General features: G+C 41.1%; 1 protein-coding gene across 1 annotated transcript in view; it reads right to left on the bottom strand.

Annotated features, from left to right (window-relative positions):
- DYNC2LI1 (dynein cytoplasmic 2 light intermediate chain 1) overlaps nucleotides 1–26262 on the bottom strand; it is a 74364-nt gene that overhangs the window by 8514 nt on the left and 39588 nt on the right. Inside the window, exons 7-12 of the mRNA XM_073628464.1 lie at nucleotides 22230–22298; nucleotides 20387–20464; nucleotides 18721–18797; nucleotides 10252–10322; nucleotides 10073–10170; nucleotides 2693–2785 (exon numbers count right to left, since the gene is read on the bottom strand). Coding sequence (XP_073484565.1) covers nucleotides 2693–2785; nucleotides 10073–10170; nucleotides 10252–10322; nucleotides 18721–18797; nucleotides 20387–20464; nucleotides 22230–22298 — 486 coding nt within the window. The remainder of the gene's footprint in view (nucleotides 1–2692; nucleotides 2786–10072; nucleotides 10171–10251; nucleotides 10323–18720; nucleotides 18798–20386; nucleotides 20465–22229; nucleotides 22299–26262) is intronic.

The following is a 26262-nucleotide window of genomic DNA, read 5'->3' as shown; positions in this document are numbered from 1 at the left end:
GCAAAAGTTAACCGTGGGGTTATAGGTCTGACACTGAAATAAGTTATTAAAGGAATTTTTTTTTTTTTACATCAATAATGTGTACGGCGCTAGATAACCAATGATAAGCCCTAAACTAATATGCTAGTCTACAATGTTTCAATTATTAGGAGCGCAGAATAAAAATCAAAACAAGCTACCATTTTTATCGGACCAATGCTGAAACTGGTTATTAAAAAGGTAAAACCAATAAACAAGCACAGCGCATAAAATCAAACACAGTGACTAAACAAAATTAATAAATGACAATCCCATAATAGGAAAATTAATAATAAACATATGAATAATGTCCATAAAAGTCCAAAAAGCACACAGTGAAATGTAGTAATATCTGCACCTCAACACGTGAAGTGATAGAAAAAAGGAAAAAGTGAACTCTGCGGTAGGTTAGAAAGAAATCCAGGGATAGTCGATGTGACACCAAGGAAACATCCACACCAGAGGCTTACCAAAGTGCCAGTATAGAGGTGTCTGGAAGTGGATGGGATGTGAGGTCATGATCACGTGACAGAGACGTGATCGTGACCTCACGTCCAGTCCACCTCCAAACCCCTCCTATGGTCTACTGTAACTTCTGAGAATCTCGGCTGGAGTGTACATTGCGGGTTTGGTGTCCGGTGTTAACCATCCGCTGGCTCCAGTGCCAAGTGCCCTGGCGGAATCCTGCGAAGAGCAGACGACGCGGAGGGGAGTGCGGGTGAGGACCCGTTGGATTAACTAGCAAGCGTTATCTGAGTGGATGTCCATGTCCCTGCCACGGGATCTATCATTACTGCTTGATTGAGCATTTTCTGACCACCCTGAACAAGGGGGTCACTGGCACACTGGTAAGCCTTTGGTGTGGATATTTCCTCGGTGTCACATCGGCTATCCCTGGATTTCTTTCTAACCTACCACATAGTTTTACTTTCTTTTTTCTATCACTTCACGTTTTGAGGTGCAGATATTAGTACATTACACTGTGTGCTTTTTGGAGTTTTATGGACATTATTCACGGTTATTAATATTTTTCCCATTATGGGATTATCATTTATTTTATTTTTATGCACTGCAGTTGTTTATTGGTTTTGCATGTGCCTAGTATCAAAGGTATAGTGTTGAGCAGCTAAGTTTTTATTCATTACAAGCGCAGATATTCTTTTAATTTAGGTTATTAAAGGCATTTTTTTTCTCTCAAGCTATTGTTACAAAGTTTGGGCACCATATGTCTGCCTGAAAATACCTCTACTTGTCTCTTGAAACCTGAAAAGAACCCACAGTCTAGTTGAGCTGCACCTCAACCTCTCTAAGTCCCCTTTTACACTGGGGCGGTTTTCAGGTGCTAGAAATGGCCTGTGTCAATGACATCATGGTTAATGAGAAACTGACAGCTGTATTAGCAGATACCCATGACAGATTCCTCCGGATATGGCAACCCTGGGTGGCTCATAACCACCCTTCACGATTTGACCCAGCACTCCTCTCTCTCTAGTGTGCCACTGTTCCCCCCCCCACCCCGTGGACTCCCCTCACCCCCCTCTTTTTTTTTTCTTCTCTTCCTTTTCCCTTTTTCTTAAAGTCTTGCACACCTATCCTATTCTTTTTCCGGTCATGCCCCTGCTCACTGCTCCTTCCTATCTTCTTTTTATCTCTCTCTGGCCCACAGGCATGACCCTGCTGTGATTGGATACATGATGTGAAAATGTTTACACTAAATAATGGTATATATCATCTTTCTTTATGTATTTTTTTTTTATTTTATTCTTTTATTTTATGAAAAGTTATGTATTACATTCTCCTCTCGACACGTGAGTTACATGTGGTTCTCCTAGACCACTAGCACGCAAACCTAGTTTAACGTGCTATCATTGTATCAGGACTTACGAGTGGTTGACAGCCTCTTCATCCACACATCGCCCTTGGATTTTCAAGAACTTGCGTAAATCTCTGTGTCTAGGACTAACATTTTTGATACCTGAAGTTTTTACTAATATTTCTCCATGATGTGTCCATCACTGCTTTTGTATTAACCTGTTGATCTGTATTTTCAATAAAACCCTTTGTACAAGAGAAGAGAGAGGGAGAGCAGTGATGCTGCCCTCGGGCACAGCACTGGATTAAAAGAGAGGAGAATAGATACAGCTGCGCACAGCGCTGGTCTCTTCTACCCTCTCTTCCCCTTCACACAGGGGAAGGGGGGGGCACACAGAAACTGAAAACGTTTTTTTACCTTAATGCAAACAATGCATTAAGGTAAAAACATTTTTAGGCTTAGCAACACTGTAAGCCTTTAAAACTACTTTAATCTCAATTTAATTCAACTGTAATATTTACTTTTGTAACTATATCTTTATCTCTGTATACTAACTTACTATTTGCTAGTAGGAATGAACACACAGGAGCCACATCTAAATGGACGGGGATGCTTCTTTTTTTAATTTAACACAAAAACATTGTCTGTCCCTCCTGCCTTTACCGTTAGCATGTTTCCCTATGTGCAAACTCTCAGAAATATATTTGAGACACAGGTTCATGGTATGGAAAGTTATCTGTGGCTGATAAGACATGCAGCTCTGAAACGGTTAATTCCTGTCCTGTGCATGGCTGTATAGATAACTGCAGATGACTGATAGTTACCTCTCCTGGAAACCTACATAAGGTTACAGACACATACCTGATCTTTTTGGGTCCTCATGGCATCGACATCCCTTTCTGCATACTGTGGATCCTTTGCTGGGTCCTTTACATCTTTGACATCATCTGTTTTCTACAGAAAAGAGAAAAATCATATTTCGTTGCATTGTATATATGCATACTTGCTGAAGCTAGTAAAGTGACAGGTATCCTCAAAGTGGCTACATGTACTTTTGGATAGTTTGCAGAACACTGGGAGCCCCGTGTACTCAAGTTGTTCTACTATGCTACTTAAGATGTCCTACCCTTCCACCACCTAAGCCTCCATACTAGGATAAGTCATCTTGATGACTAATAGTGAGACATGGAAGATGGGAGGGGACAAGCTTAACTACCTGAGTCCCTGTGCCTTTTTTTTTCTATATCCATTTAAGCGTTTTTCATTTTGGAGAGGTCTCGGTTCCATTCTTTATATCTTGCGCTTTTAGTCTACCCTGATGTATTATACATTTTTTTTTCTAAACAGATAGGGCTTTATTTTAGTAGCAGGTTTGGATTTCTTTTTAATCTACTAGATTTTTGTAAAAAGTCATAGTGAAAAATAAGAAAAAATGAATTTTCTTTAACCAATTGCTGACTGCCGAACGTACAAAAATGTCCTGGCTGCAGGTGATTATAATAAGCCCATGAGCTTGGTATCTTTTTTACAGCTAGTGATTGTCTGTTCAACAAAAGTGATCTGGGTGGCTCTACAACAGTGATGGCAAACCTTGGCACCCCAGATGTTTTGGAACTACATTTTCCATGATGCTCTTGCACTCTGCAGTGTAGTTGAGCATTATGGGAAATGTAGTTCCAAAACATCTGGAGTGCCAAGGTTCGCCATCACTGCTCTACAACCATCAGATTACTTTTACTGTAATGAGAATGGCTGCTGCCGCCCACGGTGGTTCCCTGGCTCTCCTTTTCCTCTGGGGAGCCCAGGACCGTGCTAAACAGCTAGGATAGCTAGATACAGAGGAGATTGAGGAACATCTGATCCCCATTCCCCTCTGTGAGACTTATAAAGACGTTTTATCACTTCTGGTTTCAGAGCTCTGGCTGCTACAGCCAGGAAAGCAGCTAGAGTCCTGATGTCTCTATAAAGGGTACTTGTCACCTGCCCAAAGCTATCACATAGAAGGGCTTGTTAGCTCCTTTGTGATAGCAATAAAGTTAATTGAAAAAATTAAAAGCACCCAACCCCTGCGCATACACGCCAACGCAAATAGGCCATCATTCACAACTAACTCTTCAATGATAACCTTTTAAAGCATCATTTAATAAAACGTTAGGTACCAAAGTTTTCACCATTTTGACATGTTTGGTATCTATTCATTCGACACAAGATCTTTTATATTTTATCAAACAATTGGGTATTATATTGTTTGTGTGCACTAAATTTTATTTTAGTGTATTTCCCCTGAAAATTAGCTTTTAATAAATGGCAGAATGCAAATGCAAATATCGCATACCATAAAAAGTTTTAACAGCCACCATTTTATTTTCCAGAGAATATATAATCTTTGGGGGTTCTAAGTAAGTTTCTAGCATAAAAATGCTGATTTTAATATGTGCATGAAAAATGAAAAAATTTTCCCTACTCTGTTCAATCAATGTACACGGTGGTTTGTTCATGCAACCCTTGTACTGTTTTTGAATTTAAAATACACAAAAAAAGTATTGAACAAGAAAAAAAAAAAACTTGCCCTGGACAGCAAGTGGTTACTTTAGCAGAGGATCTGATTACCGGTATATTTATTTTTACCTACTAGACTTTTACTAAGAAGAAATAGTGGAAAAAAATAAAATAATTTTCTATTATTTTTCCCAACGCAATGTTTATGTAATTTGGAAACCCCCAGATAGCCATTTTAAAATATAATCGACCAAGTCTGCCAAATTAAATTTTATCTCGGTTTTTCTTCATAGGGGAAGGTCTGAATCAAGTTAGTTGAGACCCGGTCGAACCTCCCCCATGCAACTCCACAACAACAAATTCATTCTAAAAGTGATGTATTGATGTCTAGAAGCCAGCAATAGATCACTAAAGCAGTGATCTATTGCAGCAGGTAGGAGCTGGACAGCACTTCTCCATCTCTTACAAAGTCTTGAAAATCACAGGGAGCGCCATAATGCCAAAAGGACAAGCTCTATAGGAGTTGAGCATTTTATTCCTGGTTCACACCAACTACGGCAAGGTGCAGAGGAATGACCATTCAGTGATCATTTTTTCCCATGTGTATATATGTGCCTATTAGAGGCATGATGTACCATAAATATGGATTTATCCTTAGGGAGCTTCCTGATGACGCGAGGATTAGGAAATACATTGAGGCCGCATGCTTGCCATAATTGACGTCATATCTGGTTTCATCTTGGGCATCTCTTCTGGCTGTTGGAACGCACAATGGCTGGCGACATCTAGCACGGCTGTTAAGGTTGGTGCTGACCATAGCACCATTTATGTAAGTGCACATTTTAACGATTTTATGGGGAAAATTTTCTGATTAAACCTACTGCACTATGATCGGGTGTACTGTTTTTTTATATATCCATTTTTATTTATGAGAGAGAGAGACTCCTGGTGAACCCTTGGGCAAACATCACTGGAATCACTGGATTTGCTGAGACATGATTCACGTGTGCATTTTGCTTGTGATTAAGTGAGTGTGCATTTTATCTACACAATTTGGTGGAGCACTATTGTGGAGAAAAGTAAGAATAGCACTCACTTCTGTGCACAGTGAATGCAACCTTTCATGGAGCTTTGCATGAAGATTTTCTAACATTCATGGGACTTTAATAGGGACTCAGTAATTGTTTTTTTTGATCAACTATTGTTTTTTTGGATTAGCCACATATTGATCATTGTATTTTGATTGTTTTTTTTTTTTTTTTACTTAAAACTAGCTTTATAGTAGCGCCTACCTTTTGCTTATACTGATATTTGTTGCAAGTGTTGTTCACTTAAAAGGAGCAGCTGCACTATTTTTTCACTATGGGGTTTGTTTACTAAAGCAAAAGAGGGCAAAATTAGTCACAATTCTGCAGAGAAAACAATCGGTTTCTAACCTCAGCTTGTTTAATTAAGCTTTAGCAATAAAACCTGGAAGCTGATTGGTTTCTCTGTAGAATTGTGACAAATTTTGCCCTCTAGCTTTAGTAAATAAACCCCCATACTACTTTCATTTCACAAAACTAATACCTCAGAGTTTATAAGATTGGCGCTGAACCTTATCATTTTTTTTTTCACTCTAGGGATTTATCCTACCCCCTTTGTATTGGGCTACACCTTACAAAAAAATATAAGCATCAGATTGTTGACAACAACTTTCGTTACACAATTTGTGTATTGATGTTTTCTACATCTGTTTTTGACATTTACTTTCTGCCCCTTATTTACAGCATGCTTGTTGTGGGTTTGCAACTAAAATGTACTCAAAGTGGTATTAAAGGTTCGGCTTTCGAAAAAAAAAAATACAAACATGTTATACTTACCTGCTCTGTGCAGTGGCTTTGCATGGAGCAGCCCCGATCCTCTTCTTCTCGGGTCCCCCGACGGCACTCCTGGCTTCTTCCCCTTGACCAGAGCACCCAATAGCAAGCGGCTTGTTATGGGGGCACTGGTGTGTGCTCCCTCCTGAGCCCAGCTCTATTCGTTCATAAGACACATGGAGCTGTGGCTCAGTCCTGTCCCTGCTTTCTCATCATTGGCTCACTGGCTGTGATTGCCAGCAGTGGGAGCCAATGTCCGACCGAAAGCTCCCATCGAACTTTTTCTGTTGGGAAGTCCGGCCGTGTGTACGCAGCATTAGTGTCACTTATTCCAGGAGTACCAAAGCCCAGGTTTTATCATGACATCTTCCTAGGACGTGGGTCTATGACGGCCTGGGCTCACAGGAAATGAGTTAAATGATGCTGACCATCATTTAACCAGGAAGACTGGTCACATCTAGTGGTGGAAACCAAGCACTGCAAATGTCAGTTCCAGACTGAAGGCACGTACTTCATCAAAATTTGCTTTTATTTTTATCTTTACACTTCCTAGGCATATTCTTCTCTATTTTAACTTAAATTCTGTTTGAAATGTCAGTTTTAGGCTGCATTTACCTTTAGTACAGGGGTATAAGGGAACCCCCTCTATTCTGCGCCTTTAGTTCGGTTTTAAACCCAAATGTAGTGTATAAGCATCAATCAATTTACTTTTCAGGGTCATAAGTAATGTGTTTCAAGCCAATTTAGGTCATTTAGTGCAGACATCCACAGCAATCTTTATCATAAAAAATAACTGCGCCCAGCCTTGAACACATAAAAGATGTCAAGCTGACATTACTGTACTGTACTATAAAACTGCAATAAAACTAATCCCTATAATTGCAGATAAGGTTACAAACAAATCTGGCCAGCCAACAAGTGTTTTTTTTTTTTAAGTAGCTTTTAAAGAACTGTTGAGCTGAATATGTTTTAAAGGGCAATGTCAGATGACTGATTTTAGGACAGCCTGTTTAATTAACTTTTTGTAAATTCTTAAAAGAGAAGATCAGGATTTAAAAAAAACAAACAAAAAAAACACAACATTTATACTCACCTGGGTGGATGCGGAATTGATCTGATGCTGCATCTGTCCCCTCCAGCTCTGCAATGAGAACTGAGCAATCACCGCTGATCACTCAATTCTCCCCCTCCGCTCTAAGCAGAGAGCCTGGACTGTCAGTCATCAGCTCTCTGCTCTTCCCTCCAGTGCTCACTGGAGCGCTGGGCTGTTGCGGCTCCAATACTTTATTAGTCACTGATCTGGAATAGGTTCTGATGTTGCAAGAAAAATAAACTTTCATAAGCTGAACAATGAACCTAGATTTTGGCTTTGGCACTACACTACATAATTTTTTTACACACTGGGGATGATTAACTAGGGCTAATTTCACACTGGGGCCGGGGGGGGCGTTAGCAGTAAAGCGCCGCTAAATAGCGGCGCTTTACCGCTGTAATAGCTGCACTTTTCGGCCGCCTGTGAGGCGCTTTTAACCCCCTGGTAGCGGCCAAATAAAAGGGTTAAAAGCTCTCGCAAAGCGCCACTGTTGAAGCGCTTTGCAAGCGCGTCGGCAGCGGTGCCCACTGATTTCAATGGGCAGGGGCGGCAAAGGAGCAGTGTATACACCGCTCCTCCACCGCCCGAAAGATGCTGCTTGCAGGACTTTTTCTAAGTCCTGCAAGCGCACCGCCACAGTGTGAAAGCACTCAAGCTTTTACACTGGGGCTGCAGGAGAAGCGCTTTACAGGCCCAATTTTTAGCCCAAAAAAAACGCCCCAGTGTGAAAGGGGTCTAAAACTGGAGAGAGAAAAATCTGGTGCAGCTCTGCACAGAAACCAATCAGCTTCCAGCTGAACAAGCTGACTGGCTACTATGCGCAGCTGCACCAGATTTTGCACACTGCAGTTTTAGTAAATCAATCCCAAAAGTATCCTTGTACTTGGGAGACTTTATGGGGTAAATATATGGGGTTGCACTTAATATTTAAAGGATGTCTAAACCAAGGAGAAACGTGTAATACATTGCAGCTTACCAGTCCCTGTAGTGGCTGCATTTATTTTCTTTTAAAAGCCAAGTACATTTTCTGCAACTACAAAAAAGTTGTTGATCTCAACAAATCTAGTGTCCTTGCAACTTTCTGTGCACTGAATGCCATCTTAAACAATGTGATCAGCTTTTCCAGCTATCTTCTATTAACTACAAAGCAAAGCTTCCCTATGCAATGGAGTAAGGAGAGTAGAATGTGCCAATTTTGAAAATCAGCCCAACATGACAACACTGCCCCTCCATAGATACAGTTTACTGAGTGAGCATAGTCACCTTAGGACAGAAGTGTGTTACTGGCAAGACCAGGTATAAAGGGGAAAAAGGTGTGAAAAAAAGGAAAACTAATGTAGCTACCACATCTAAGACCTATAAGCTACAATATATTACATATTTTTTGGGCGGTTTTTAAAAGTAACATCACAAAAATTACCAGAATATGTATTTTTTTTTTTTCCTTTTTCTACTTATTATCCAGCTGATAACCTCTTAAAGTTAAAGTGGTTGTAAAGGTTTGTTTAAAAAAAAATAAATAAACATGTCAAACTTACCTCCGCTGAGCAGTGAGTTTTGCACAGAGTGGCCCCGATCCTCCTCTTCTGGGGTCCATCCGCAGCGTTCCTGGCTCCTCCTCTTTTCGAGTGCCCCGTCGGAGAAGTGCTCTCTTTCGTGGACACCCGTGCGGGTGCGCTCCCTTGTCCTGCTGCGTCCTTAGACATAGACTGCAGGACTCAGCTCCGCCCTACAGCGCTGGCATCACTGGATTTGATTGAAAGCAGCGGGAGCCAATGGCTATCAATCTATCAATCTATCCAATCAGGACTCGAGACACAGTCGGAGCTGGTGTGCTCGTTTGTCATGGGAATGACAGGGTTCAGGTAAGTATAAGAGGGCTTGGGGGCGCCGCTGCAGCGCAGGAGTTTTTTCACCTTAATGCATTAAAATGAAAAACGGCGAGGGTTTACAACCCCTTTAATTCTGCCGTTATTAAAGTTATAAAAAATAATTACTATAAAACAATCAACAGTTTAAAATCATTTAAAATGACACATCCGAATATTCGAAATTATACGTATTCACGTCCGCTACAATATTAAAGTAATTTGTCTGCCAACAAAAGAAATATAACATGTTGGGAATAAATAGGAAAGGCTCCAAACTACAACTTTGCTATGATTATGTTGCTAAAGAAGCTATAGGGAGAAATGCAAGATAAAATATACACCACGGACCACAATTTTACCTATGAGAGCCTCTTTTTTTTACACTGAAATAGTATCATGATCAGTGAGATGTTTCGACTGCAAAACTCTCAAAGAAGGTGACACTGCTCACCCACCATGATGCAGAAAAAACATGACACAAAAGTGTTGCATCTACAGAGTGGTAGTATGAAAAGCTGTCTCCTGCAGAACAGTGAATTTTTACTCTATATTTTTTTAATAAAAAGTCTGACAGATGGATTCAAGAAATATAAGTAGATAAAATCACAGTGGCTTAGTGGATAGCACTCCTGTCTTGCAGCACTAGAGTCCTCGGTTCAAATTCCAACCAGGGCATTACCTGCATTGAGTTTGCATGTTCTCCCTGTGCATGAGTGGGTTTTCCTTTAGTGCTCCAGTTTCCTCCCACATTATGAAGACATTCTGGTAGCTCTAGTATATCAATATATATGCATGTTAGATAAGAACCTTCGATTGTAAGCCCTTTGAGGGCAGTGACTGGTGTGAATGTACTGTGCGTAAGGCAATGTGTAAATTGTTGGCACCGTACTACTAATATAAATAAATTAATTAAATTTACCGTGGGAGGAAAATGTCTTTCATAAACCTTCTTCCATAATTCCATGGGAGTGCGTACATGAATCTGCCTCAGGTCACTGTCAGATGCAGGGGGCGACCCTAAAATATCAGAATAAATTCACCTGCTTTAAATTAGACCTTGTTAGTAATGAAGGTGAGAAGAGTGATGACAGAACTCACCAATCTGACTGAAGGAATCAGTTCCTGCTGGAATGACCAGTGGCTTATTGTGATCAACTGACACAAGTTTGCTGAAAAAACAAAATTATGAAATATTTAATAATTTATCATGTTACGGTTGCAGTACTAAGAACAGCAAACAGCCGGATGAAAAGGGAAGAGATTTCCAACAACAGAAGTCTATCAGATGCCGTCATTCTTTCCAGTACAGTGACAACGAAATGATCTGATAGACAGCTATAGCAAAATCTTTATTCAGCCCTTTGCTAAACGTTGCGACAAAGGGCAGCCATACGTGGATCGAAATTTGGCCAGTTCAGCAGGGACCAGACAAATTTTGATCCATGTATGGGCAGGCTGGTTGTACATAAAAGTCAAGTCACTTTACAGATCAACTTCTGTACAACCAGCCTGTTGAAAAGTTTCTGCATGATCAGCGTCACCGGCTATAGCTGGTAGAACTGATTAGTGTTTTCTGAAGTCTCCCCGCTGTCAGAACACAATAGCTTAGTGGAATTGATTCCCCCATCCACTTCGAATATGGGGATGGGGAAGATCAGGTATTTTATTTTTTCATTTAACCTGCTGGCTGATGAAAAAAAATTGTTATTGTATGGCCAGCTAAAGGTTGACTACCTACGAATAGCTGTGAAACGTCTGGCTATTGGAATTTGAGGGAGAGATGAAAGCTGATGAGTGGTTTAAAGTGAACTTGTGGCATGTAAAAATATAAAGCATATATAAAATTAGATGTTTACAAAATCTTAAACAGCCAAATGAGCTGTACAACATGATCTCCCTGTAGCTACAGACACTGTGGAGCAATTCATCCTCAAAGGCACGGAAGAAGCATTGAAGTCATTCAAGTCCTTCTCTCTGTAACTCAGTTCTCTCCCTGCTCCCCCTACCAGAGCTCCTGCTCTATGTTAAAGTGGTTGTAAACCTTTACATATACTCAGCGAAGTGACTGCCATCAGATGATACGCAGAGATGAAATAAATCCTCCTACATAAATTGTACCCGTTTATCTGCAGCCATTTATCCCCTACATCCATTCAAAGTACATAATTTACACAGGATCTCTAAGCTCTGAAAAGCATGGGTCAGAGAGCTGAAATTACACTCAGTGAGGAGCACTCAGAGCAGATAGGAGGGAAGAGACACCTCCTGCTCGCCAGCTGACATTCGGTTGCTCTTTGGCCAGGTGTATGACATCACAGCCAATTCAGGAACGTGACTTCCGATGGACACGCCATCTTAGTGACCCCAGAGGCCATAATCCACATACTTTTTAAACTGTCCAGAGGTTCCTGGGCAGTGTAACCTACTGTTGGGTCCGGGATCATGCAGTGTAACCTACTGTTGGGTCCAGGATCATGTTTCATCCTTCAGCTTTTGGGATTATGCATTTCTCCTCTCCACTGGCTTGATGATGCATCAGTCCGGGCACTCCTGCATGTCATGCATTTTAACTTTTTGATTTGATCTATTCCTTGGCTTGTGGCTCTATAGACTTCCACAGGGCTGGGAGCGCTCCTTTGTTTGTTGTTTTGTGGTCATGTCTCATTGCTGGTCGGATGAGTATTTGGAGCTTCCCTTACTGTGGATATCTACATATCCTCTTGGAACCTTCTTGCACTTGTCCATGCATCCGTGAACAGGCAATCTCTTTTATGTCTGCTGGGATGCAGCAGCTGCACTAACACAGATACTGATCCCTATTTATGTAGACTGCATTATTAAACAGGCCTACATAGACAAAAAACAATGATACAAAGAGTTGATTCTATTATATGAATGAGAGGCAGTTCAGCAAACAGCTAAGCTAGCATACGTGCCTTAGATGCTGCAGCATGCACTCGTTCACACCATGCGCAAAAACATCAGTTTTTCTGCACTTGTTCTGCAAGAGCAAAAACAAAAAAACAAACAAACAACTGTTCTCTATGTGCCCTGTTTACATGATTGGTATCACGTGTGGATTTTTTCTGCGCAGGAATCTGCCACGTGTATGCAGATTTCTACCCTGAAAAAAAACGATGTGACATCAACATTGGTGTGAACAGGGCACATAACTGACGCGTATGAAAACTGATGTCAATGTGCATAAGGCCCCATTCACAGCTCCGCGTTTTGTAGCCTGAAACTCGAAGCTCCAAAACGCTGGAGGAGCAAAAATTTAATTACTCTCTATGGAGATGGTTCACATCTTCACTACAAGAAGCCAAACGCCTGAAGCTCAAAAAAGTTCTGGAGCTTTTTTTGAAGTTTAAAACAAGTAAATATAATATACCTTCCTTTTTTTTTTTGATGACTGATATATATATAGATATATATATATCTATATATATATATATCTATATATATATATATATAGATATATATATATATAGGTTTGCTGTATTGGGAGTTTTATCTTTGATAGGTCTAAAGGGATGTCGGGGACACTAAATGCTACCTGACTGGAACTGGTCATGTCATTTTAGTAAAGGCAGAATCCTCCACTTAGAATGCTTAGGTAATAAACTGCAGAAAACATAAAAGAAAAAAAAAAAAGAAAAACTTTGCAAGACCTAAAGGGAGTTGCATTTGCTGTACACGGTTTCACACCTAACAATAACCCCAATCCTAACCTATCCTAACCTTAATATTGACCCACTAACCCTAATATTGACCCCTAATCCTAATATTAACCCCCCAATCCTAACCCCTAACCATAATATTGACTCCTACTCCTAACCCCAAACCCTAATATTAACCCCTAACATTAACCCATATCCCTAATCCTTACCCTAATATTGACCCCTAATCCTAACCCCAATATTGACCCCCAATCCTAATCCCAACCCTAATATTGACCCCTACTCCTAACCCCAAATCCTAATATTAGTCCCTAACCCTAATCCCTAATATTGACCCCTTACCCAACAAAATAAATACATAAAATTAGATAAATAATAAAAAAAAATTAACCCCTAACCATAACCTTTAACCCCTAACCCTTAACCCCTTAAAACAAGTTAAAAAAAAAAATCAATAATAAATAAATAATAAATAAAAGCGCATTAAAAAGTTAAAAAAAACAGCAACAAATGATGAAATAGATTATATGTTTCCCTATTGACTAATAAAAAAGTGCTAAAGCTCAAGAACACTTTAAAAATACTCAGGTGTGAATGCATCCCAAAAACTCATTGAAACGCGCATGAAAACGGATGTAAATGATGTAAACTCAGTTTACAAGTGAAATCTGTGCGGTTTTCCCATCAGTTTTCATGCATGTATTGTGTGAATGAGCCCTTAATGGGATGAGGCTTGGAGGTGTGCTTCAGCAATACAGATCTTTGTTATTTCACAAGTTCTACAAGAAAACCCCAAAAAACATAAGCAATGAATACTAAAAGAACGAACGTGGTCAAATAAATCCACATTGAAAAGAACCTTCGTTCTCTTTCCCCATTTGTATTCTGTGACTCCCCTTCCCTCCATAGCTGATCCTCCATTCTGATGTCCATTCTTGGCAAACCGAAGTGCGTTACATAGAAACAGAATGACTGAAGTCAATCCTTCAAAGCTTACCATCGCCTTTCTCTTAATCCCTTTTCTGTTCCACCAGGCAAACAGGAAAAGCACTAAACAAGTTAAAGCCTTTTCTCATTGCTCTGCAGATAAAATCCATACAGACTCAGTTGGATTTCCCTAAGGCTAAACTTGTAACCTTCTCAGACCTCCCATTATATGAGAGCAGCCAAGCACTTACACATTTAGCGCTGCTGGAGAGAAATCTCAAACCCATTTCTAGTTTGCATTTACTGCGGCCTTTTGATCACTTTCTTTCTGTGAGGTTTAAGTCAAGATCCTGGGCTTGGCGTCTCTCATTAAGTAAATAAACTGCCATAAACAGCCAGTTACAGTTTCTAAAAATTGGCTTGGTTGTTGCTGGTGGGGGGGGTGTTTACAATAGCAATTTATCACAAATAACTACATAATTTACAGGTAAGTATCAGGGGAATTTGAAAGACAAAATAGCACTATGTGTAGACAGCAGAGATAGAGTCACTCAGCACAAGCTTAAAGTGGAAGATGGAGTTCTGCTTTAAGGAAGTATAGTCAGCCATTATCCCAGGTATATAAAGAGTTGCTGCTGTCCATTCAGGTTGGCCTGGATGGTCTGCGTGGTTTGTGGCGGGCCGAGGTGCAGGAACTGGACAGCGAAAACTGGGAAGACATGTGGGATTACCCACTTCAGCCGTTGATTGCGACTAGAGATAGACTGATCCAATTCAAAATTTTAAACAGGATCTACTACATGCCACAATGCTGGCACCGCATATATCCCACCTCCTTGGCTAGTTGTTGGAAATGCTCTAGCACTCCTGCAGGCTATGCACATATCTTTTGGGATTGTCCACGGATCAGGATTATTGGCAGGAGGGGACCCAATTCCTCCATAGGTTAACTACCATACCTATCCCTTTGACAGTCAGTATTTGTCTCCTTGGACTAGTGGACTCGTTGGCATTTGCTAAAGCAACGCATACTCAGTAGACATCCTCCAATTTTATGCTAGAAAGGCCATAGTACTTAAATGGAAGTCAGCTAGGCCCCCTACCTTGTCCTCATGGAAACATTTAGGTAGCCTCCCTGGAGGTTTTCCCGAGTGTGGCTCGGGGTTAAATTTCAGCACCATTAGCGGTAACCCCGAGCCACACTCGGGATTTCATCTCAGGATCCTGGTGCAGGTTACTTATCTTGTCCCCAGGATCCTGCGATGTCCCCCGCTGTGTCTGCGGGCTCCGTCCTCTGCCCGAAGTCTCTCTGTGCCAGACTCCGTTCCCTGCGAGCGTCGCGACGCACAGGGGCGGAGCCTGGCGGCAAATTCAAAAAAGTGAAAATTCATAACACATACAGTACACTGTAATCTTAAAGATTACAGTACTGTATGAAATAATTTCACATCCCTTTTGTCCCCAATGCTTTGGCCCATGGCCTGCATGCAGTTTTATATGATATATACTGTTCCTTCTGCCTGGAAACTGGAGATTGTCCATAGCAACCAAAAAGTGTCCCTTTACATCAAAAGTGGTTTTACTTGATGGCCTAACAGTTCAGGTGAAAGCATGAGCAACTGTGACAGTTATCATTCACAGCTTGTCTTGCATATAATTGTTTTGGTAATTTATTGGTTTAGTTACACTTTAAAGATAAGTTCACTTTTTTTAAAAAGAATCTGAAAGAATTCATTTTTTTGCAGGTAAAAAACTGCATTTATTATTTTTTGTTGCAGGAGCCTGTAAAGCATTGTTCCATTGCCATGCAGGTCTCCTGCAGATCTGTCAGTGTATCGGCTTGCTCGTACCTAGTACGAGCAAGCTGATACATTCTGGCAGGAAGACTCAATGAACTACCACAGCACTGGAATCCGGCTGACCTTAGCTCAGGCATGCAAGCAGGAGGGTCTGCGTAGCTGAGAAAGCCATTCCTTTAAATGGAAAAATAAAATAAAAATGCCCATGAAGACTCCTGGGATCATATAATGGTGAATCAAGGAGATAGCAAATACTTTGAGAGAAAAGGGATTTTCCTTATCTGTGTAGTGCCAACTGCGAGTGAAAACAATGACAAATTAGGCATCCCTAACAATGTCCTTAGGCCCCTTTCACACGGACGGATAGAATTATGCTTTTAGCTGCGTTTTTTTACCGCAGCTAAACGCACACAATGCTTTCCTATGGCCCCATTCATGCACTGCGTTTAGCTGCGTTTTGATTACCTGCAGTTTTGTGCGAATAGAAAAAAATAGGATTGACTGCGTTCAGGAGCGATTTAGCGCAGCTATCCGCACATAACCGCAGGTAATCGCAGTGCACTGTGTCAGCTGCGGATAGCAGTGCTGAGGTGGCTCGCTCATCGGGAAAGGAAAAATGTTTCTTTCCTTTCCCAATGAGCGACAAGCACGGGGATCCGACTTGGATCCCCGCCAATACCAGGCACTGTGTCTGGTATGAATCTTGAGGGGGAACTCCACGCCAAATTTGAAATAAAAAACCAGCATGGGTTCCCCTCCAAGAGCATACCAGGCCCTTCGGTCTGGTATGGATTCCAAGGGGCACCCCCTACGCCGAAAAAACGGCGTGGGGGTCCCCCCCAAATCCATACCAGACCCTTATCAGAGCACACAGCCCGGTCGGTCAGGAAAGGGGGTGGGGACGAGCGAGCGCCCCCCCCTCCTGAACTGTACCAGGCCGCATGCCCTCAACATGGAGGGGTTGGTGCTTTGGGGCAAGGGGGGCGCCCTGCGGGCCCTCCCACCCCAAAGCACCTTGTCCCCATGTTGATGATGACAAGGGCCTCTTCCCGACAACCCTGGCCGTTGGTTGTCGGGGTCTGCAGGCAGGGGGCTTATCGGAATCCGGGAGCCCCCTTTAACAAGGGGGCCCCCAGATCCTGTCCCCACACCCTATGTGAATGAGTATGGGGTACATGGTACCCCTACCCATTCACCTGGGGGAAAAAAGTGCCAATAAAAAAAACACCACTACACAGGTTTTAAAAGTAATTTATTAGGCAGCTCCGGGGGTCTTCTGCCAACTTCGGGGTCTTCTGCCGACTTCGGGGGTCTCTTAGGCATCTTCTACCTCTCTCTGGTGTTGTCTCCGCGCTCTCTGGTTCTTCTCTGGTGCCTTCTTCCTTCTGCCAGGCTCCTCCGCTATCTTCTGCTCTTTTGCCGCTCTTTTGCTAGCAGGGGAGCCTGGTCTTTTGAGATGTCTTCTTCCCTCTTCTCTTCCAGAGATGTTTACACAACGCCCCCCCTCGCTGTAATGCCGTGAGCGAGGTCTGCAACCAATTATAAGGGCATGGGGCGTGGCCACCGGGTGAAGTCATCTGGTGACCCCACCCCTTATGACATCACAGTCCCATCATGCCCCGGGACTGTGACGGCATAAGGGGGCTCCCGGATTCCGATAAGCCCCCCGTCCGCAGACCCCGACAACCAACGGCCAGGGTTGTCGGGAAGAGGCCCTTGTCCTCGTCAACATGGGGACAAGGTGCTTTGGGGTGGAGGGGCCCGCACCAACCCCTCCATGTTGAAGGCATGCAGCCTGGTACGGTTCAGGAGGGGGGGGGGGGGGCGCTCACTCGTCCCCACCCCCTTTCCTGACCGACCGGGCTGCGTGCTCGGATAAGGGACTGGTATGGATTTGGGGGGACCCCCACGCCGTTTTTTCGGCGTAGGGGGTGCCCCTTGGAATCCATACCAGACCGAAGGGCCTGGTATGCTTCTTGGAGGGGAACCCATGCCGGTTTTTTATTTCAAATTTGGCGTGGAGTTCCCCCTCAAGATTCATACCAAACACAGTGCCTGGTATTGGCGGGGATCCAAGTCGGATCCCTGTTCAATATGAGTCGGTACCCTGTCGGGTTGCTATTGAAATGGCAAACCGCAGCTAATCGCACTGTACAAATGCAGCTGATCGCAATGCCTGGTGTCTTGATTTTCACGGAAAAAAAAAAAACATGTTTTTAACTGCGGCAGAATAGCCGTCTGTGTGAAAGGCGCCTTAGGTTTGCTGTACAGGGAGTTTTATCTCTGGACAGGTCTAATTTGAGATGTTGGGGACACTAAAAATACTACCTCACTGGAACTGATCATGCCATTTTAGGAAAGGCAGAATCTCCCACTTAGAATGCTTGGTAATAATCAGCAGAAAACATTATTAAAAAAAAGGCAGGCACTGCTGTCACACATTTCACAGAGACTGCCATCTCAGCTACAGAGGCGCTGAAAGGAAGAGTTGCAGGAGGCAGAGTCAGTACATGAATCACTGCTGGCAGGCAAGGTACCATGGGATATGTAGTCCCTAGAAATCAAAGGCAAACAGCAGAAACTGTAGAGCATGCAGAGAATCCAGGAAGTTGTGGAAAGAGATGACCAGCAGACAGGCAGCACTCACAGCATGAAAGGAGATTTTTCAAGTAAGAGTATATTGGATTTTCAAATATAACTATTGTTTATATTGTCATTATAAAGCTGACGTTTTAAAATGAAAGTGCATGCTGTGACTATAGATCCTAATTAATGCCTTCATGACACTTATTGCAAAGCACACTGTTCACTTTTTGACGGTTTTTCTCTATCTGAAAATCCACATGGGACATACAAAGGATGAATAAACCTCATCCATCTCATTCAGTTGTGTGTGTTGTAAGATAGACTTAAACAGCAGGAGATTTAAATTTTAAATACAGGGTCTATTAAGGCGTTTAACATAACACCATTAAACAGTAAATATCTGCTGGATGTAAGTGGTATATATAAAAAAAGCTATAGGCAATATCTCACATCCATCTGGCTACAATACAAATCAAATAATGAAAATAGTAAAAAAAACAAAAAAAACAAAAACAAAACTACAAACACCAATTGTACATGTTGGAAATACTTTTTTGGAATTTTTTTTTCTTTACCTTTTATCTTGTCCAAAGGCCAAGTGGTTCACAAACAAACGCATAACTCCTTTATGGGTTTCAGACTTGCTTGTGAACTGAAAAAGAATATATATCATCCTGTGAGAGAGCCAACGTATCTAGATCAACATTTTAATTGGCGATTCACTACTGCCAGCTCCTAGTATTAGTATTATTCAGCTTAGACAGAAAAGTCAAGCTTCAGCCAAACTTTTTTTTTTTTGGTTTTGGATAGTGTGGGGATTCCCTTTTTATTACCATCTGTGCCCTAGTGAGGACAGATCCTATATATCGATGCGGTTCATGAACATAAATGCATTTCCTCAGGAGTGGATGCTACTTAGGAGATATGAACCAGCTTGAGAGTAAAAATGCAGTACTTTAGGAAGGAAAACACCAAGGACGTTTGCTCCAAGAACCATGAGGGAGACCAAGAACCCAAAGAGGTAGAAGAGGGCCCCAAGGATGGCACAAGGCAACATTTGGAGCTAGAATACTTTCTTGGTGTCTTAACTGGAGCTCTGATACTTTTAAAGGTATCTGCCCCCACTGAGGCTGAACAAATATATCCTGTTCTGTCGCCTTGTGTCATCCATGGAGCCCTTTTCTATTTCTTTGACTTATTGGTTTCCCCCCATGGTTCTCAAGACAGAAGTCCTTGGTGTTTTCCCTCCTGAAATGCGTCATTTTTACTCCCAAACCCTTTTTTTTTTTATATAAAGAAGTGTCAGTTACTGCATTTTCAGGAGAGTCCAATCAAATTTGAAAATTACAGTCACATGGCTGAAAATAAAGTTCCATTAAGCTAGTATACATGTTTTCTGAATCCAATTTGTTTTCTGAAAACCTCTTGGAAGTTTTAAATATTTATCATTTTGCTTTTTATATACTGTATAGCGAGGTTGGTTTACTACAACTGGAGAGTGCAAAATCTGGTGCAGCTGTGCATGATAGTCAATGAGCTTCTAACTTCAGTTTGTTCAATTAAAGTGGTTCTAAAACTTAAATATTTTTACCTTAATGCAGTCCTTGCATTAAGGTAAAAGAAATGTCTAGGCATCAGTATCCCTCCCCCTTTTACTTGCCAGAGCTCTTCATATGCTCTCCTTTCCCCTCACTTCTGGATCTCACTGGCTTTGCTGGGGCACTGGGAGCCAATCAAAGACAGTGACTTTGGGCAGGCATTGGGGACGACAAGTCCCGCTGTCTGTGTAAATGGACGGAGCAGCGGGGCTTAAGAGCAAGCACGCATAAGTGCCCCCAGGGGAAGCGGCTTCCTGTGGGGGCACTGGACATAGAGGAGGAGCCAAGAGCACTGGGGAGGGACCAGAAAAGAGGAGGTTCAGGGTTGCGCTTTGCAATTCCATTATAAAGATGTTTGTAATTTAAAAAAAGAAGCTTTGACAAAAAAGCAGGAAGCGGATTGGTTTCCATGCAGAGTTGCATTCGATTTTGCATTCTTCAGTTTTAGTAAATCAACCCCAATATGTGTAATGGTTCAGGGACTAGAAATTCTGCACACATATTTAGATAGTGATCAATGAGCACACATTAGTGGTTCTTAACTGACATGCGCTAGGGACTGTGATAATTTTTTTTTGTTTTTTCTAAGAAGCAAAATTATCTAACACTTTCTTAAATATGTAAATCAGTTTACAATACAAACCAAAAGAGACGCTCCATAAAAGTGCGATACAAATCGAAGAGTTTTGCATATAATTTTGCGTTTTTCAGATTCAAAATCCTAAAATTAGTAGATAATAAGCAGTTAGACCAATGAAAAAAAACCCACATTCATATAAAAATTTGATGGCAAGCTTTACTTTAAATAATAAACAAGAGGAACATGTGTCACCAGGACAGGAAGACACAGAAGGCTCTGAACCTTCTCCATTCTACAACAGAAAATGTTGCTGATCCCTCCGTATCATTATTTCCTGTCTTGGTAATATACCGTCACTGGGCCAGGAAAAGAGGAAGAAAATAGGGTAAACAGAACCAGATGGAACTAAATAAATCTCTGTGCACCCAAACTTCTATTAAAGTGTATGAAGTGTGTCTAAAAAGTTTGGTGAATTGTATCAGAAAACCAACAAAACAGAAGACACAAATTGCCTTTATTGGCATTCAAAATAATGGCCATCCTTCACAACACACTTTTGGCAATGTTCATAAAGCTTCTGGAAACTGTCCGCAAAGACCTCTTTAGGAATCGATCGCAGAACCGCTGTCACATTCCTGGATTGCCACCCTGCAAAACGTGCTCCTTTCATGACGCTCTTCAGGTGGAGAAATAGAATGAAGTCCGAAAGAGGGTGAATGTTGTTCCATCGATTGCCGCTTGGTAGCACCAGGTCTCATCCCCTGTGACGATGGTTCGCAGAAAGGAAGGATCCTGGTCACACATGGTAATGAAATCTCCAGAGGTTTCCATCCGTTTTGCTTTCTGTTCTTTTGTCAGCTTGTGCGGCACAAAATGGGAACAGATCTTCCGCCTACCCAAAACTTCAAGGACAATGGTGCGCACATGTCCTTGCTAATTCTTAATTCCTCCGCCATCAATCGTCGCACTCGCTCGATCATGTCTGGGGTTCTGCTTGTAGACAAACGTCGCTCATCCTCAGTTGTTTCCTTCCCGTTGCGAAAGCGTTTCAACCAGTCGCAAACACATTTTCTGCTCGCGGCTTTCATCCCGTACACTTGCACCAACGTTTCATGCATCTCTGTCGCTTTGTCAGTTTGTAGCAGAACTTTTGCTGTTAACTCGGGTTTACCCTAACAGTCACATATACTTTATAGGTGGCGCGTCTCAATGCGTGTCTGGATAGCCATATGTATGCGCGTGCAACTGGCCCATGTTGCCGCTGAGATATCGGACCATTCACCAAAAGTTTTTAGACACACCTCGTATGTATAACTAAAATTTTTTTTATTTTTTAAATAGAATATGGAAGGGTTAAAACCCCCGCCAGATTATTTTTTTCTGTCTGTGTACCATTGGGGAGATTTACCCTCAATTCCTATTCTAAAAACAAAACGGGAAGTGAGAGAACATCACTAAAAGCGAGTGGAATTGCCCCCCTTAAGCTGGTCAAACTCTCATAGAAATTCAGCTGGTCCCTGCTGGAGCGGCCTGGGCAGCAAGTGGAATACCCCCTTAAGCTGGTCGAACACTCATGGAAATTTAGCTGGTCCCTGCTGGAGCAGCCAAATTCCAGTTAGTGTGTGGGCTCCCCTACTCGACAGATTGTTTTATTGACTTCTGTCGAAGAGACATGTTGGAAAATTTTCTGCCAATCGATGGCTGCATCTGCTGATCAGTGTATTCTGACAGTGGTGGCTTACACTTTCAGAATACAATGTCCCGGTGGGGGCAGATTCCTCAAGTCACCTCGTTTGTGTGGATGGAGGAATTTAATTTTTTTTTTCTGTTCATACAGCTGGCTGAATGAAAAAAACTAAAATGTTTGTGACCATCACAGCATCTCACACTATAGTACGACGCTTACCTGAAATAGATCATATTTGCTTCCGATAATTAGTAAAGGCAATGGGAATGGATCAATCAGTTCTCTGTCCTGTTAGATTTAAAATATATATAAATAAATAAATAAAAGTCATGGGAGCCGACAGCATAAAATTAACCAGTTCAACTGCAAGGTAAGGTTTAAAAAGCAGCTTCAAGAAACAAGTAGTCTATCAGTCATCTATTAAATTGTGGTAACAATAGAATGTCTGTTTAATTGATCTTAAATGCAATCTATCATAAGCCTGACAAATATATACTGAGAATATAATGAACTAGGGCTGAAACAACTAATCGATTATGAAATTAATCGCTTACCATTTTCATAATCGATTAATCGACTATTTTCATAATCAATTGATTGGCCAGTAACATAATGGGGTTAAAAAAAACTAAAATGAGCCCTTAATATCACAAAAAGAGCAAATAATCATTACTGTAAATATTACTTTCACAGTTCTACAGTAAAAAAATGAACCCCTTACAGTAGTGATTATTTGCTTTTTTTTGTACTATAAAGGGCTCATTTTAGTTTTTTTAACCTCATTATGTTACTAAACGTCTTAGACCTGGTTCTATGTGTTTTTTGGTGCTTTTAGCAGAAACGCACTACAGTTCATTTACATGGTTTCCTATGGGACACATTCACATATGCTTTTTTTCAGCTGCTGCGCATTAAAGGGTCAGGGACTTTTTTTTTTTTTTTAACACAAAATGGCTATTTTTTGGTTTAATATACTTCAATGGAGAAGCTGCAGAAAAGCATGTAATGCGTTTCTGCAGCAATTTGTGTTTTTAATCTGCCCAACAACAAATTGGCCATAAAAAATATGCAAAAACACAAATTGCAGCAAAATCATGTGCGCAAAAATCAAAACGCACAGCAAAAAGCACTGCGGAAACACATCAAAAGCAAACTGCACAGGTGTGTACTGAGCCTTATGCTGGCCACACGGATCAATTTTCAGACGAGAATATTCAGACGAAAAATCTTTGTACATTCGCTGAATGAAAGAATGTTGTTTGAAATTTTCACTTGTTTTTAACATTCTGTTTTTAAAATCAATGTATAATTTCTGAACGAAAACCACATACACTGTCTGAAAATTCCTTTGACTAAGAAGTTTTCTATTATTTCCAAATTTTTCCCATCACTGTGATTGAAAATGGACGTCGATTTGATCCCACTAACGATTAGAAAATGGAAGGAACGTTCTTGAAATTAAATTTTTTTGAAGGAAGACCTTATTTGTTTTTTAAATAAAAAAATTTGAGTCTGATGATATTTACCAGATTCACCCTTTAATAGTATATACAGTATATCTCTCCTCTAATAGTATATACAGTATATCTCTCCTCTAATAGTATATACAGTATATCTCTCCTCTAATAGTATATACAGTATATCTCTCCTCTAATAGTATATACAGTACATCTCTTCTAATAGTAGATACAGTACATCTTTTCAGTCTGTTATTCTCAGAGTGGATTAGATATTTTGCTCCCTAACCATATACCGTAGTTGGTTATTTATATTTACCGCTGCATAGAGATATTTAAGAATAAATTGCTTTTTTTTAAACATTACATAGTAACTAAATTATACACCACACTTTTTTGTAAGGTTAATCAAAACAATAAATCGGCCAACTAAGCGATTATGAAAATAATTGTTAGTTGCAGCCCTATAATGAACAACGGCTCTACCACTTCCCATACCCCTGTATATTGTGTTCAATAAGAGGCTCATCTAAGACGTTTCTGAAATTAGTGGCATTACCTGATGAAACCACCAATTGTGGAAGGGAGTTCCACATCCTTACCGCTCTAACAGTATAAAAAACCCTTACGCAGTTTAGGGTTAAACCACTTCTCATCCAACTTCACTGAGTGGCCACATGTCTTCTTGAGTGACCTGAGACTGAATAGTTTCCTCCCTATGCTGGAATTACCATAAAGATATTTGTATTTCGCTATCATATCCCCTCTTTAACGTTTCTTTTCCAGGGAGAATACGTTTAATGATCGTAAACGTTCCTCGTAACTGCGATCCTCCAGCCCTCTTATTAGTTTTGTTGCCTTTCACTGGACTCTCTCCAGTACTAGCACATCTCTTCTGAGGATTGGCGACCTGAACTGGAAGGCATACTCAAAGTTGTGGCCGAGCCATAGCTTATTACAGTGGTAGAATTGTAGTTTCATCTCTTAAATGCCCTTTTTAATGCATGCTAACAGTCTACTGGTCTTGCTCGCTGCAGCTATGCATTGCATGCTATTGCTGAGCCTGTGATCTACTAGGACCCCTAGATCTTTCACCATCCTCAATTCCCCAAGAAGTTCTCCCCCTAGTGTGTAATTTGCATTCATATTTTTAGCCTCCAAGTGCATTACTTTACATTTCCCTACATTGAACCTCATTTGCCATGTTTTTGCCCCCCTCTCTATTTTATCTTCCTTTTATCTTATCTACAGGTCTTCCTGTAGAGTTGCTTTACCCTAGTTGTGAAGTTGTTGCCCTGCTTAGCTTTGTATCATCAGCAAACATGGATATTGAACTAGTTATGCCAACCGCTATATTGTTTATGAACAAGTTAAACAGGATTGGTCCCAGGACAGAGCCCTGGGGTACCCCACTTATAACTGCAGACCATTCAGAAGATACGCTATTTATCACCACCCTCTGGACAAGCCCCTGTAACCAGTTTTCCATCCAGGTACATATACTATTGTCAATGCAAACAGACCTCAATTTGTGGATTAAGCGTTTATGGGGGACTGTGTCAAATACTTTGGCGAAGTCTAGATACTATCTAGAACAATCTTTCATAAATCCATGCTGGCTACTACTAATGATACTATTCTTTTATACAAATTTCTGGATATAGTCCCTTATCATCCCCTTCAATAGTTTAGAAACTATTGATGTTAGGCTGACTGGCCTGTAGTTTCCATATATATATCTAGGCCCATTCTTGAATATTGGTACCATGTTAGCTTAACGTAAATCTGCTGGTGCCATTCCAGTCAGTAAGCTTTCATAAAGATTAAAAATAACAGTTTAGCAATGACCTGGCTAAATTCTTTGAGGACTCTACTGTGATCTTCTCACATTACATCTTTCCAGTCTTTTTAGAACACTGGCTTCAGTTTTAATTTTGGCGTCAAATTTTGATTTCATTTCAGTTATAGTGTTTTGACTAAAATGCCATTTTGGTTAGTAAGAAGTGGCTTTGTAGGTAAAGAGGATAAGAGAGAAGCAGCTCCTATCTAAGTGCAGTATGTGAAGCAAAAAGGAACATTATTATGTATTTCACTTACAGGATAAGACCAAGAAAATGTCATGTAAAAGAGATCAAGCAGTGAAGTCCTTCTGGATGGAGAGCTGACCTTTTAGACCCCATCCACTGTTTTTTAATTTTTTATTATTTTTATCATTTATTATTTATTATTTTTTTTCCTATTCTTTACTCCCCTTTTTTTTGGACAGATAATTTTTTTGACATTATCTTTTACTTCTATATAGTTTTCACTTTTTGATTTTATGTTTTCATATTATAATCCCTTGCTGTTTGTGTCATGAATAAACCGTTTATTTAATGTATTACACCACTGGCATGTTCCCGCGGCTGCCACTTGCTGTGCTGTTTCTGTGGGGTTATAGCTGGAGCTGGTGCGCTGAGCCTTGCTGTCCACCGGCACCACTGCCCCTATTTAACCCCAGCTGAGATGGCCGCTGGGGAGGCCTGAGGAAGGAGCATGCATGCTCTGAACACACGCCATGCCCACCGCAGTCTCTCTGTCTCCCTGGTGATGCTCGCTCTCCCGCCCGCTGCCCCGCAGCACTGGAAACTTATTGCTTTCTTTGTAGTGCTGGAATGTTGATGGTGTCCCCTCGGCTTTATATTTTTTAAAGGACCATTTTGTCTTTTTGATGTGTCTTTTTGCCCAGGTTCACACTGCCAGTGGGAATGAAATCATGCTAGTTCAGCTCAACTCACACGATTTCAGGGGCAATT

Source organism: Aquarana catesbeiana, linkage group LG04 (genome assembly GCF_042186555.1).
Source record: "Aquarana catesbeiana isolate 2022-GZ linkage group LG04, ASM4218655v1, whole genome shotgun sequence".
Lineage (NCBI taxonomy): Eukaryota > Metazoa > Chordata > Amphibia > Anura > Ranidae > Aquarana > Aquarana catesbeiana.
Note: the sequence above shows the minus strand (reverse complement) of the source record. Positions and strands in the feature narration are given on the sequence as shown.